This window comes from Dermacentor andersoni, chromosome 7 (assembly GCF_023375885.2).
Source record: "Dermacentor andersoni chromosome 7, qqDerAnde1_hic_scaffold, whole genome shotgun sequence".
In the NCBI taxonomy this organism is placed as follows: domain Eukaryota; kingdom Metazoa; phylum Arthropoda; class Arachnida; order Ixodida; family Ixodidae; genus Dermacentor; species Dermacentor andersoni.
Window position 1 is genome coordinate 127,804,607 of NC_092820.1, and position 15,149 is coordinate 127,819,755.

A 15,149-nucleotide genomic window follows, 5' to 3' on the forward strand; every position below is an offset into this window, starting at 1 on the left:
CAAGAAGGAGGCACGAGACAGTGCGCTCCTTCTTGTTTAGTTTTTAGCACTGTTTGCTTCCAATAACACGTTGCCAACTAGCCTGCACCTGTAGCGGCGTTACTGCAGCCGTATATGGGCGTTTAAGAAAAGAATGCTTCGAAGTCGAATAAAATTGTGTCCTAGTCCGGGCATCGAACCCGGGACCAAAGCTTTCCCCCGGGGGAGGGGGTTATCAGGGGTTTTTCAATTACGACGGCCGAAAAATTTTTCAAAATGCAATTCGTGACGGCACCCGCTGGGGTTTCGGTGCAAAATAAAGAAAAAAAAATGGAACACTTACCTCGATTTTGGCTTCGAATGATTAACCTATTAAGGCGAAATTAATCATAGTTGTTAAAGAATGATTTATTAGTCTAAAATGATCTGGCGTGTCTATTTGCCCGGCATCACTTCATTACAGAATATATATATATATATATATATATATATATATATATATATATATATATATATATATATATATATATATATATATATATATATATATATATATATATATAACTAGACACAAGCAAACAAAAGAAAAAGATCGTGGCGTTTCACGTGTCGAAGCCACAATGTCATTACGAGGCTCGCCGTAGTCGGAACCCAGGTTTAGTTCTGACCACATGAGGTTCTTTAACCTGGCGTAAATATAGGTACGCGAGCGTTTGCCACAATTTGATTCGACCGCCGTAAAACGCGGTCGAACCCGCGACCTCGAGCCGAGAAGCTCTACGCCATAGCTACTTAGCTGCCCAGGTGGGTGAAAATAATATATAAATAAACGGGCAAAAAAAAAAAGCACGCTCCCAGCGATGAGGCATAGAGGAAGTAACTAAATATGCAGCAGATGGGACGGTTTACCCACCCACGGCGCATGCGCATCATGAAGGGCTGTTAGCGGCAGCAGGCGCGCCCATCTCAAAGCAGCTAGAGGCCTCACAATCTTTATGGCTTGACGCACTGAGAACTCGTGGATCGCTCGCGCGGTGGTGTGATTTGTGGTCCCCTTCCGAGGGCGCCACTAAATTCCCTCGGTCCAAAAATTCCTCTCTGTGCGCGGTCCGGGGCGAAGAAAAAAAAAAAAAAAAGCGCAGTCGCCATTTGTTGGCTCACCTCGCGGAACCGACATGACGTTGCCGCGTGTTTCACAGACAAGCCCACCGTTTAAAATGAAAGTTTATCGTGAAGAAAAAACAAAACAAAAATCCGGGCCACAACTTCGCATTGCATGCTCTCTGCGACAGCATACCTCGAATATGACGAGCCTGACCTCTCTAGCCATGGGTGACCTTTGCACAGTCTCAATTATGATTTTTCTATAGCTCGCATTTCTTAGAAGCTTGAGATTCCACCAAACTGTGACGCGCTCGCGTAGGCCTCGAGTTTTCTGTTAGGTACCTCCCGAAGTGGGCGAAGTCTGCCGGTGGCGGTTACTACACCGCCCACCGAGCGTTAATATAACTTCTGACCAGCTACATTTACTAAGGCGAGAAATGCGCAGGCGCATGCAGCTTAAGTTTGTAAAGGCTATACTACCTCGGCTTGCTCTTGGTCGATTATGCAGATTGATGATATAGTCTTTATGCAACATCTAGGTGAACTGTAGTTTTTATCGTGTCGAATTAACAGTTATTTGAAAACTCGTGGTGCACTTTACGCAGTAAAGAATTTTAGGTCAATAACTTTTGGTTATTGAAATATGGAGGTGCTTACCGATAAAAGCTATGCTTCCAAAAGTATGGCTATTGGTTCCCTAAAACTCCAGAACGGGTCTCGAGGAAGTCTGAGGTTTCACAAAGACGATTCGGACAAAATCTGTGGGTAACGTTTCGCCATGTGCAGGTGCACGTTTTTGGCATTAGGGAGTCGTTGAAATGCATATACAAGACCCTAAAGTTAGGGGACGTCCAGGCGTACAAAAGAACGTATAAAGGCATACAAACGAGTTTGGGTTTTTCTAGGTAAGCAAATCTGTTGCGTCGCTATTTCTTAAGAGTCCGTATTCTGCGAAAGGAGGTCCCGTACCGATTGATAAAATTCAGAGTATACGGGGTTTTCAAATCCAAAAGCAATACTAGCGCTACGAGACGCGCGTCGCCGCGGAATTAAGACGTCTAGCGTGCGCGTTAACATTCCTAGTTCAACCATTGCTCGTCACTTCAAGCTTCCATCATCCTGTGAAGTCCTGTCCAGTTTGGACCCGATTAGAATAACGTTTTCGCCATGCGGCCCGCTATAAAATGTGGCCGCCTGCGACCGGGTATCGAACACTCGAGCCCCCCAGCAAAACGCCACCGCGGCGGGTCACATACAGGCGATGCACAACGGCAGAGAGAACGATTCGGCATGCACGTGACACGGCCGCGATGACCATCAGCGGTCGACCGTGGTGCGCGTTCGATGCCGACTCCTCCAAAGCAGCAGCTACGACAAGAAATCCTTCTCTCGGCGTTTTGCGATTGCCTTTATTATAGCAAAAAGTGGGCTGCAGAAAGTACAACGAGGACATAACTCGGCGATGGTGACGTCTGCCAAAGCGATGAAACGTGTCGCAAATCTCACAACGTGCCTAAACAACAACGATGGGCTTCGTTGTGCAAAATGACATCAGATAACGTCGACACGTGCAAGCTAGAAGCGATATTCCTGCCGATATTTAGAACGACAGAAAAGCTGAGCCAGTTGGTAAGGGTTCACAATGCAAACAAAAAAAAAAAGGGTAAGGCGTGCAGACACGGACACAAGAGAAGTGGCCGATTTTACGTAACCGAGGTGCTATACGTCTGCGCACACGTCGCTGCTTAGAAAACCACTGCATATGCAGATCCCACGCACTGCGGGAATCGATGTAGGCGAAGCTTTCCGTGCAGGATGCTTTGATTGACGATAATTAGCGGTGGTGTTGGCGGCTAAAGCTTAATTTCTTCAACGTTTAGGCTAACACGAGAGTGGTGAGTTGATGTTAAACGTTACTTTGCGTGCACCACTGCTGTTCGTCTGCGTAGTACACATTACACACAGGAACAGGTGTTTGCTTGAGGCGTTGTTGTGCGCCATAGTTCATAACCTCTGAGAGGGTTGAGCGTTGTCATTGCCTCACATGGCACATCGCGTCGTGGCAGAAGTATTAAACTTGATTTGGATTATGGTGCTCTACGTGCCAAAACCACACTCGGTTTATGAGGCATGCCGTAGTGGCGGACTCACGATTAATTTTGACACCGTGATGACCTTTCATGTCTCCCAAAATCTAAGCGCACGTGCGTTTTCTATTTCGCCCCCGTAAAAATGCGGCTGCCGGGATTGGGATCAAATCTTGCAATGTCATAGCTGCAGAGCTAACGCGGCGGGCACAGAAGTGTTGATTTGACAGTCGACCGCTTCCGTAGTTTCTCCTAGACCCTGCGGTGCGCTTTAATTAATGCGGCTCTGCTTCTGTGCGCCCAGCGGAAGTTGCCCGCTTGACATATTTGCATGGCGTTTATTTTTCAGAAATAGCAGCAACGTAGTAGCAAGCTTATCCTTTGTCCCCTCTCCTCTCTACACTTCCATCTGCGTCCCATCTGGCCTCGCACGTTAGTAGAAAGAGAAGCGCTGCAGTTGCTGCAATCCTTTTGAGGGGAGTCGCGGATAATTACAGCTGTCAAGCGGCCAAACTGGCGATGGCCAGGCAGCTCCAGAGGGTATTGTGCACATTCGACGCGGTGGGGAGAAAACGAGTTTCTCCCGTCGCCTTTCCTCTCTTAGTCACGCCTGTCATCTATGTACACGCTCTGAACTCCCCCCCCCCCCCCCCGACGCGGCGTGCGCGACAGCAGCCCACAGCAGCAGCAGCAGTGGGAAAGTCGAAGGAAGAGGCAAAGAAAGTTTCGCTTTAAAGAAATGTGCACGACCGCGGTCCGACCGCGGCTTGCACGGGACGGATACGCGGGGTCAAATAACCCACGCTTCACGTTCCAGCTAAAAAGGTGATCGGTGTCTACTATCGCGCTGGTTATATCATTGTGGAATATCCAACTACCCCAGTCTCACACCTTGCCGAGAACAAAGCCTTGTATTTATAAGTAAATTCACAGCGAGTTGTTGATACAGGAGATCCATCCCGCATCGTCGCTCTTCGTGCACACCTTGGAAAATGTTATAAAAACGCGCATTTCCATCACTTCGCCTTTGGCTTATATATAACTGTGGAGCGGTTGCTGCAGCACACGACAGCGTATCGCACCATTTTATTCGACGCGCACTCGCGGCTGTACACGCGCGTGCTTCGTCCCGCAAGTGCACCAAAATGGCGGCGCTGCCCCGTTGCCGCAGTTCGTGCATGCACCCTACCCTCTACGTGTAGCGTACCTCCAGTAATTTGCAGTGAATGAGTGAAGATTTCGTAATCTCTTCTGACACAGCTAGGGCGGGCAGTTTAGGCGCCACAGAATAAAAAGAAAGTAGTTCGCGGGCGCTAGTTGGAATCGGTTGGCGTAGGACAGGGGGTAATACGAGATCGCAGGGAGAGGCCTTCGTCCTGCAGTGGACGGACATAAAACAGGCTGCTGCTGCTGCTGCTGCTGCTGATGACGATATCATCTTTTTCCTGCAGGGCCACTTCACCGATTAGTTTTGCTACCGCACTGTGTCACTGTAGTTTCGCAAACTACTAACAACAAGCTAAGTGGTGCCATTCGCTCTTCGCGGAATAAAGAATGAAGAAGGAGGAGTTCCACAATAACTCAAAGGAAATTGCATTTTCTTGAGGCTAGGGCAGGCGTCTAAGAACGATAATTTTTTATAAAATAAAGGTTTACCCTGCAGAGAGAGAGAGAGAGACGAAGAGGAGGAAAGACAGGGAGGTTAGCCAGTGTAAGTACCGGCTGGCTACCCTGTGCTGGGGAAAGGGAATAAAAGGAGAAAGAAGAAGAAGAGGAGAAAAAAAAGAAATCGGAAAATTCACGCCGTAACGCGATACAACACTCAAAGGCGATCGCACAATTCGCATGTCCTTAAAAACTTCAGCAGAGCCCTTAAGGCCTTGAGTGCCGAAGCCCGTCTGGACCAGGATGAACAATACGTAGCACGCGAAAATATTGCGGAGACACATATATATCGTAAGGAATGTCAGACTAATCACGCAAGAATAGATAGATGTGTGATGTGTCTCCGCGAAGCCTCCGTATGTAAAGACAGTAATCAGAGGGTAATAAATATTGGCGCGGTGCACATGGGCATGGGACGTTTGGAAGACAGGTGACGGCGTAGATAAAAAGCGGAGTGATATGTAAATCAAAATTGGCACATTGCCGTAGGATGGTGCAATAAGCGAGGTGTAGGATTGAAACATACGTGGGGGCATTAAAGTGCCATATACCGAATATCAGCAGGCTGGAACGTGGTAGCACGTGACACCGCCACGTTTCAAACAAAGAGGTTAAACTTTTTTTTCAGAACGACTTTGGTTTCAAATGGGTATCTATGTATAACCATCATCACTTCAGGGAGAACTGGTTTTATATTACTTTTTTTTTCATGTATTGTACGCACGCGCGCCCAGTAAATTCGGAATATACCATCACAGAAATAAAGTTAGCTTACCACCTGGCTACAGCTTTTTTCGGGCAGTCACTGCCGTACCTCACTTCCTAAACGGGTTAAAAGCGAAACTAAACATCAGCATTAAGATTAGGTTAGTTTACATATTTCTTTTTTTTTTCCAAATGCTACTGTCGTTCACTAAGAATCGCCGTTTTGTCATTGCAGAAGCGCTGCCTTAGAATTCCTTCTATTACAAGTTCCGTTAGAGTCGGGCACATAAGGCTGCTTGCAGTGCAGTTGTGCCCAAATGAATGTGTGAACATCACATTTCAAGTTACCTCCCACTACAGCTGCACGATTGCACACACTTGACCACTGCGCGGCGACGAGTTCAGTTCACGGACATCGTGAGGCGTCACGTGGTGCAGCTGCTTGAGAGGTCAAGATTTCGCGACTTGGAGAAACAAATAAATGTTACTAGAGAAATGGAGAGGAAAAACGAAAATGTTGCTCGCGCCACTAAACAAGCAGCTACGGCATATTGTTTCATCGACGAATTTGATGATATTGCAAATGTTGGGCAATTTCCTCACCGCCTTTTCCACAACATACTTGACTGTCAAATGACTGACAAAAGTGAGACGTAAGAAAATATGATGCCTATTTTTCTTTCTTTTGATGCCTCTGCTTTTTGGAGACACTGGCATTTTGACGTTTTCAATGAACGTAAGAGTCACAAACAAGAAAAGATTTCAAGAAAGATCTCAATACTGCAAACGGAAGAAACTTTCTCAAAAAAAAAAAAAAAAGAATTTTGGGGGAGCGCGTAGGACCGTTTTCAAGTTCACGGCCGGCGAAAGTGACAAAATTCCAATCGATGGTTGTTTTCTCTTTTTCTGTTTCGCTTTCGGGTAAATGGCAAATCGCGCTTACCCGCGCGGTTTCCGGAAGGACTTTTGACACGGCCTGTCCTCAACATGCCTGACAGGAGACAGACGATGCTGTCACAAACACGACCGCGTTCAAACAAAGCAACATCAGCGGTCTCTGCTTTCGCTTTCCGATAAATTCCATGGACCACGGTCCGCTAAGTCAACGACACCCTCCCCACGGGCACGACCTAGGTAGGCAGCGAATCACTACATTATAACATGAGGCCCGCGCGTCATACCAAATAGAAGCGTAGAATTCGCTCCGCACCGCCAGATGAACGGACAAAAGAAGTTAAACCGGACAAGTTCTCGCTGCATTTTGGCCGCCTATTTACAAAAAAAGTTACAAAAGAAGAAAGAAGTATTATTTCATGCCGTAACGTCCACGAGCTTAACGACGACGACAAGCACGTCCGCATCATGATACGTGATGGGAGGGACTCGCTCGGGAAGAGAGAGAAAACTGAAGAGCAACACAACTCACCGGCGATGGAGCAGCACGCGCTGTTCGGCGTCGTCAATCCGAGTTTCAAATCCATGACGATGTAACACCGGCGGCGTCAACAACAGCCGCGCACAGAAAAACACCACGGCACAACGACGAGTCGCGCTCCTTGTTCAAACCCCGCACGGCGTCGACACAAGCGTCATCGCCCACAGACACAGCGCCGTCGCGTCTCCAAGCTGCTCCCACAACAAAGCGCGCCGGGGCGCTTCGTCTACTGCGAGTTCGCGGCGCGAGCGTACCGAAGCCGCCGAGAAGCGCCCGATGGTAAGCGACCGGCGCCCGCCAGAGGCGCTGGCGCCATAACGCGGGCCGGTTGAGAACTAAATGCGGCTCGGATGCGAAACTAGCTGACACTGAGTTGAACATTTGACCGCCTAGCCCCACCAACATTTTGGAGCTAACTGATACACGCGCCACCTAGAAGTGACAGTTGCAGCTTACATAGTAGGCCTTCCTGTATGCAAAAAATTAGCTTAAATTTACACAGCAGGTGTCGCAAGCACTTGTACACGCGTCTGAGGTTTGGGCCAGCTTTTGTTGTCGATTTTGGGGCGCGGGTTTACCTTGCAACCGTAAACATCGTCCGCGAGATGTGAACGAGGCGTCGCGTCGTTGAACTGTAACCCAGCGATGTCACGCGAGTACGAATGGTCGATATCGGGCCATCGACACTCAAGACGACAAAGCTATGCAAACCCAATGCGTGGCCCATACGAGCATGCCGCGCAGCTGTGCGCGTCACCGTGCAACGGCCTGCACGGTGACGCGCAACTCTTATCGACGCACGTACCACCTCAAACGTTTTTTACAGCTTGCTGTGCGATGAAACGCCGTTGAAACTGCTGTTAGCGCGCTTCGAGGCTCTGAGTCCGCCGGCGGCGGCTGTTTTGAAAGTGTCCTACGGCCGGCCCAGTGCGAAACGCAAAGTGTCTGCGACCCGAAGAACGGGTTTTGCCGCCGCGAAAAGCTGTTCGTTGAAAGAGAGAATAATTCGTGGAATGGCGGGCGATCGAACCTCGGACGCCTACGCTACGCCGTTTACAAGCTTTAGTGGTTTTAGTTTGATGGCCCGGTCAGTCAGCGCTCGCACTCTTTCGTACTGCAGGCGCCTGAAGCATTTGCTCGTTATGAAGACAAATAATTACAGCAGTCGACGCTCTGAACCTCGTAGCAGGAGCGCAGAAAAGAAATAGAAACATGTGAACTTTATGATGGCATTTTCATTTCACTAAAAATCTTACAAAATTACTTGCATCAAAAAAATCAAATGGTATTATATTACAAAATTATGCGCCATTACAAGCTCCGTGATTTCCATGACAACCACGTGTGACGCAAGAGGCGTCAATTTCAAACATGGCCGCCTGGAAGAAGCCAGCGGGCGCTGGCCGCGACCATCTGGACATAAACGTGGCGTTCACGCGCACGATATTGCCTGACAAAATAGGCAAGCTTGTTGTGGAGATCATCAAGTACGTCCTTTACGAGCGCGAGCAGCTTCCTATGCCGTACGACGACCTGAAACGCCACGTTGAGGACGTTGCGCAGAGTCAAAGCGCCCAGAAAAAGGTTAGTGGCTGATTCAAAAGAAATTCTGCGATTCAATTTGACGAAAAGTGAATTATCCCTTTTTTTTTACCTTTAGTTGTAGAATAGACGAACGAGATGCCGGCGATAATTTATAAAAAGCAGAGGGTTCGGCTTCCGCTTCGCTATGTGGTTTTCAGGTCAAGTGTTCTCTCAGGGCGTTGAACTCGCAACACACTCCAATGCCCGCGGCATGCTGCCTTGACCGCGAGTATTCAAGCTACCGTCCGACTCGGCCGGATCCTTTGATGGTCAATTTCGGATCTGCTGCCATGACAACAATGTGAATGTCGTGTGTTCACCGGTCCAGTAGGTGTACGACGAAAATTTGGGCACACCTATTTGCGCTTGTACGGCATTAAAATTTAGATGCTTGCAAATTTGTGCCGAAAATGCCTCGTTGCTATTAACAACCACGAGCTGATGATCAAATTGGCGTGTCGCCTTTACCGAGATTGTTTAATAACTCCGGTTTAACCAGTTAGCCGCGGTTACGTGGATAAAGACAAAGACCGTGACACCGGAGTCACACTACTAAGATGCTTGTGTTAGTATTATGTTCTACTACACTGAAAAAAAAAAAAATCCAAGTCCACTTCCAGCATTCCTCTAGAGAGTATGCAGCTGGAGCTTTCATGCGTGTATCTAAGGGCCAGGGGCACTTCCATTCAAAATGCATTCGACGCACAGCCGTTGTGCAAGCTTTTGTAACGCCCGTCATAAAGCAAATGCCAGGTTTCACTAATATAATTCATTGGTTGTTTGAAAAGTAGCTTGGCTTGCTGGGTCTGTCCTTGTAACTTGGGCGAAGCCGCCTTGGTCACATTAAACAAGAGTGATTTAATACTGGTAGAACAAGCAATATTGCTGAACGCAACATTTTGACATTGGCTTAAGCGACATTTTTTGTTCTACCACTGTTAATCACTTCAAGCACACATCTCCCTGTGGACGTAACTCTTGTTTTAGACAAGAGAGCGCGATTCAGCTTGAATGTGTGCACCTCTGTTGCAGACTGTCAATCCATTCCTATTGGCCAAGCAACGCAAGGCCATCACAAGCCTCCAGGGCATGGACGCCATCTTCAGCGTCGCCCAGGACCTCATCCGCGAGCGGAAGGTCACAAAGGTCCTGCTGCTATTCGGAGCCACGGTGCTCTCGCCCGTCGAGAGCTACCTCATCCGTGTACCACAGCGCAGGCATGGCTGCCTGAGCTGTGGCACATCTGCTGGGTTTCGCCGCTGTATGCTCGATGTCCTCGAGGCGTTCCTCCGTGTCGACGCCACCCGCAAGGCCGCCACTGCTTCCAAACTGATGACATTCCTGCTCATAAGGAAAGAGGACGTCGTCTGCAACCTCATGGATGTCAAGTCTAGCTTCGACGTACCGCGGAAGGGCAGCCTCACGACCCTCGAGCTCAATCTTCCTCCATGCCCGCACGACGTTGTGGAGGACGGCTTGCAAGTGTGGTCTGATGCCATCCAGGATGTGTCCGCTTTTGCTGATGAGGATGTGTCGCAGAGTTGCCCTGGAGAGTACGTTTGGGTGCAGTGCAAGCCAGTGTTTCTGACGGTAGGGCCCAGCACATTTGTAAAAGAATCGCCAGCAGAGTCTTCGAAAAATTCCCTTCTCAGATAGCGTGACAATGCTTAATGTAAAAGCAATACAGTTCACTTCCACTGCTAGCCAAACGAGCAAGCATTCCTTGCACCACTTGTAGTGGGAACCATGCATTTATGATTTGCCATACATCACATCAGCTCATCCAAAGGAGTGTTAATGTCGCTTCTTGCCGGGTCAGTGTGATGGCTGGCACGCTTGAGTGGCTGGAAGTGGTCTTTTGCAGCAACAGCAACTGCAGCACTTCACCTGCATCGAAGATGATGACATTCTGGCCAACATGGAAAGCAAATGTTGTTGATCTTGCAGACACCTGCTTTCGCTTTTTGCCATTCTGCTATGCTCACGGCCAAGCATGAACTGAATATGTGGTCTGGTGCTGTGGAAGAATTGCATGTGCTCTTCGTGGAAGTGATTGGTGCCTTCGGAGTCCGCAAGGAGATTACTTTCAAGAGTGGTGCAAGCTAGTACTCTTGATGATGACTTGATAGCATGTTTGGGAAAGATGCATCATCCAAGGCATCTAAAAACTTGCTTTTCAGGTAACCTGTTCCCACGTATTGTGAAAGGAGTGACTATTTACTCTGATATTTACTGAATGAGCTTAGGTTACCATCTTCCTTGGTGAGAAATGCCTGCATGTACAAAGGCAACAACTCGCCGCTCATTCTGTTGGCTCAGCATAAACATGATTTGTAGACTTTTTTTTTTCTATAGCAAGGAATCCAAACGCCAATGCGCTGAGACAATCACAGCTGTCAACTGTGCTTTCCGACATTGATAACCAGGAAGTCAGGTGATTTAGCGAGGTCTCATGATTTGAAAAGGCAGGCCTTTTCTGGCTGAAAATCTTAGAAGTCAGGACAGAAGAAGAACAAACAGGACAGCAAAGTGCTTTTTGCTATCCTTTTTATTGTACTTCTTGTTCCTGCTTCTTAAAGTCATGAATGCTAAAGTATATTTCACAGGCTTCACGTTTAGTGTCATGAGCGCTAGTGTTTACTTTAAGGAATGGCTTTGCTATGAACCTGAGAAAACAGGTGTGTTGCTGCCAGGCAAGGGTGAATACTTGTGCACTAAGCGAGGGAAGCACTGTCCTAATGTGGACCGTTCTAAATGCTTTAGCAATGTCCAGCCCTGCGGAACACTATCAAAACACAAGAATTCACAGGAAGATGCTGAGTCATTGGAGTATTTCACAGAAGCCGAATGTGGGGAGCCCTTAGTCAATGTTTTAACAAGGGGGTCCAAGATAAGTCTGCTTTCTGAAACGTTGGCTCCAGGTTGAGGCCTCCCTTGTTCGCACGGTGTTGAAGCCTCTTCGTGCGATATGTGCTCTAAGCACCGACATAACGGCCATAACATTTGGCCACTAGAGACATTTAGCATGTCCGCTATTCCGGCGAACCGGGGCAGTTTGGGCGGATTACCGGATGGTCGGGGGCGTAAACGTGAGTGGCCAGATTGGTGGCGCCAGCTGGTGGTATAAAGCTCAACTACACAAACACAGAGCCAATTACTATATTCTTCTTAGCTGGGGCGTATGTTTCCGACAGCGGCGTAATTGTGAACACAATTACGCCACCGCCGAAAATTTGCACCAGCAGCGAAGCAGAATAAAGTAGGTTATTGCAATTTTAGCTCTGTGTTTGTCTGATTGAGCTCTACAACACCAGGCGGCTGCACCGCTCCGGCCACTCACGTTTACGCCCCCAACCATCTGGTAATCCGCCCAAACCGCCCCAGTTTGCCGGAATAGCAGACACGGTAAAAGTCTCTACTGATAGAACTTGATAGTACGTAAAAGTATGGACAACTGGACGAGTTGGGGTGGTAACATGGTGAAACCGCGTCAGAAAACAGGACGGTGTGCCGACTCTTCAACTGAAGTTGATCAGAAAAAACATGTAACACCTTTCATACGTACCATCTGGTGGACAGACAGAAACATGGCAGAAAAAGCTAAAGGAACTAAACAAACCAAACCAAATGCAAGGAAAAAGAAACAATGTAGGAACAAATATAAGGCCAATAAAGTTCAGTTGAGAGTCAGCACACCATCTTATTTGTTTTTTTGTGCTCATATTTGGTGCTGTTTCACGGTGTTCATAGTATGCAAGTAATATTACAATGCAGCACTGGGAAACGCGCAGAAAGACAGGGTCACAACGCTGTGTCCCGATTTCTGCTGCCCTGTGTGTTTTGCTTACACTGCTCTGCACAGCTAGCCTCATCAGTCTGTAATTTGTAATTTTACAGTTTTACACTCCAGTGTACACTTGCACAGCTAAATGTCTCATTGGTTGAACTGCGCAATTTGCACCTCCTTTTGACTTTGTCATATTAACATTCGACGGTACCTTGTGTACCGATTTCCCTTGCAGACAAATTGTGGTAAGAAGCGACATTACTTTTGGCAGAAGGAAAGAGGTCTTTTGTTGCGCGACTGCTAATCACACCGCATATAAACGAAACCTCCAGCCTTTCTTTTTTTGCTTCTGTTTTTCAACAGACAGCATACGCAGATTGCTAGAGAGACTGAAGGCTGAAATGGCCCGACAAGAGCCTCCAACTCACTGCAGTTTGAAAAGAGACAATACACAGAGACAATCATGAGTGCATTTTCATAGAGACATAACCACATCTCATCTTGACATATTTGCAAATCATGTATGTAAGAGCTCATGTATGTATGTAATTGGGATTGATCATGACTTCATAAAACAAAAGCACTGGAGTCTTGTTTACAGGTATTTAAGGCAGTGAGCGTGCAGCAAGACGAACATGGATCCACATAATCAGAATCGCAGAGAGCAAGCTTTGTGCTGAATAAAGGCCCTCATCCTTTGCGAAATGATTGGATGAGTCTTGTACTCAATGAAAACGATAACTTGAAAAAGGCCGTTTGGCTCGGCAAAGTGTATTTAATAGAACTGTGCCATGTGAAATTTTCCCTTGGTGGAGGAAGTCAGAGCTGCAAGTTAAGTTTTGTATTTGTTGTCTACATACCATCTGTTGTTATTGTCTGCTGTTTTTTGTGCATCTGTCCAGTCCTGCTCAAGCATGTTATACAATTGAGTACTGCATGTGATATCGCCCATTGCGAATTCATTGTGTTGCATATTGCCCAATCACTGTTGAGAGATTTTACGGTCTACACGAAAAATCAATCGCCAAGCTTTTTGCACTGTCGCCAACAGCAGTTGATTACCAGATGCCGTCAATCCTCTTTTGGGAGTTAATCTAATATTTGCAAGAAATAGTATTAGCGAGGAATTGTACGTGTGAATGGTTTTGATTGTAGTGCTTTCGCGTTTGAATTTACTTTTTTTTTCTCTTTAATGTACAGGCTTTGTTAACTACGATAGCTCAGTTGGGTCGTTGATGCTTCCCAACAGAAGTTTGATCGACAGCTTGACAAGCACATTGCAGCTCTTGTGCATGCTTTCCAAGTGTGGTGCCGACCCCCTTTTGAACCATCTGAGCCTCTTTTGTTATAAAGGTGGCCTGTGTAATGTGCCAAATCATCCGCTCATCATTCAGTGTCACCATTCTTCACAACATTGTTCATCAAATTGCCTGCAGTGAATATATTTTTATCGCCATTTCTATTGAATCTTGTTCTACTGGAGATATTTGCATGCTCATCACTGCCGTTCTAATGTATACTTACTCGTAAAATGATGGCTCCTTTTGCACTGTACTTAGTACAATGTTTTTACTTATGATAAGGTAATTGAGTTCAGTTGGGCTTAGTACAATGTTTTTACTTATGATAAAGTGATTGTGTTCAGTTGGTCAATCGGTATAGCTCATTAAGCAACTGAGCATTTTTCTTTTTCTTGTCGCTGTATGCCTATATGATGGCTTCGTAATAATTTTCCAAGACAAGCCATGTATTATTTTAGTGTGAAATAGTCATCAAAACTCGCTTTCTACAAAGACAGCTAAATTTAGTTTTGAGTAAACTGACGAGTCAATTGACCAGATGTCATTTACAAGTGAAGTAAGTTCCTGGACAAACCACTGCTATGCTGTTCAAGGCCTTTGGTGTGCATGGTACGTGATGTAAGAAAATGGTGTCGTAAAAAAAAAAATGATAACAAATGGTCGTGTCAAGTTTAGGCCGAGTGTTGACATCACACAATGCTCATTATTCTTTGGCATATTTAAACGTGTCTTTATTTCAACGATGGTCACAAAAATCTGTACATATTTGACATTCCTTGCTCGAACACAGCTGTGTCACTACATCAGTAGCCGCACATCTTTTTTTAAACGACCATCTGACTTGTTGCTCAAAGAATGATTTCGACAGCGTACGCAGACTGTCTTCTTTATCCTGTACATTGTCTTGTCTATGTTGGTGGGAAGAGAATAAACGCATACAAACATCAACATTGACCGTGTAAAAAAATGTGCACTAAGTGTGGACATTGTGCAGAGAGTAAACAATGCTTCAGAACTTATCTGCAGATGCTCGACGTTGTGGATCATAGACATTTGTCCTATGTAGCAAGAAAAAGGTATTTTCCTTGTCGCTATGATAATAAACTACTAGGCAATGTTATAACAGCATTGTAAGTGAACTGGCAGAGGTTAAACACAGAAGTGCGCAATAAAGGACTTAACATATTTGTTTCAAGCAATACCTCTAGGTGCAGCCTTCAGTAACATTTGCGCTGCAACCGAATCTGCACAAACTATTCACCCACTAGCCATGGTATTCCATGATACATCCGCATGTCTGTAAAGACATCAGAACTGTTTATTAACAGCGTGGGAACATATTCAGAAACCTTTACACAAGCATACGCTTCTGAACTTCAGAAAAAGTTTTCATTCGCATGTACTGCACTTTGCAATGAAGTTTACTCGCATACAGTGCGTAAGCAAGCAAAGAAAAGAATGGACAGCTGAAGCTGCAAGCGCAGACCTTGTCGTCTGTCGCC

The 15,149-nt window shown here is 46.5% G+C and overlaps 2 protein-coding genes across 2 annotated transcripts in view; one reads left to right on the plus strand and one right to left on the minus strand.

Moving 5' to 3' along the window:
* Nucleotides 1-7,231, minus strand: part of LOC126534540 (inactive tyrosine-protein kinase 7-like) — a 169,845-nt gene extending 162,614 nt beyond the window's left edge. The window contains exon 1 of the mRNA XM_055072445.2: nt 6,967-7,231. Within this exon, the coding sequence (XP_054928420.1) occupies nt 6,967-7,021 (55 nt within the window). The 5' untranslated portion in view covers nt 7,022-7,231. The remainder of the gene's footprint in view (nt 1-6,966) is intronic.
* A 1,115-nt stretch (nt 7,232-8,346) lies between these two features.
* LOC126534539 (MAD2L1-binding protein) lies at nt 8,347-14,595 on the plus strand. The gene is made up of 2 exons (XM_050181798.2): nt 8,347-8,559; nt 9,592-14,595. Exons 1-2 carry the CDS (start codon nt 8,347-8,349, stop codon nt 10,213-10,215), a joined length of 837 nt encoding a protein of 278 aa, XP_050037755.1. The 3' UTR covers nt 10,216-14,595.
* The last annotated feature ends 554 nt before the right edge of the window (nt 14,596-15,149 follow it).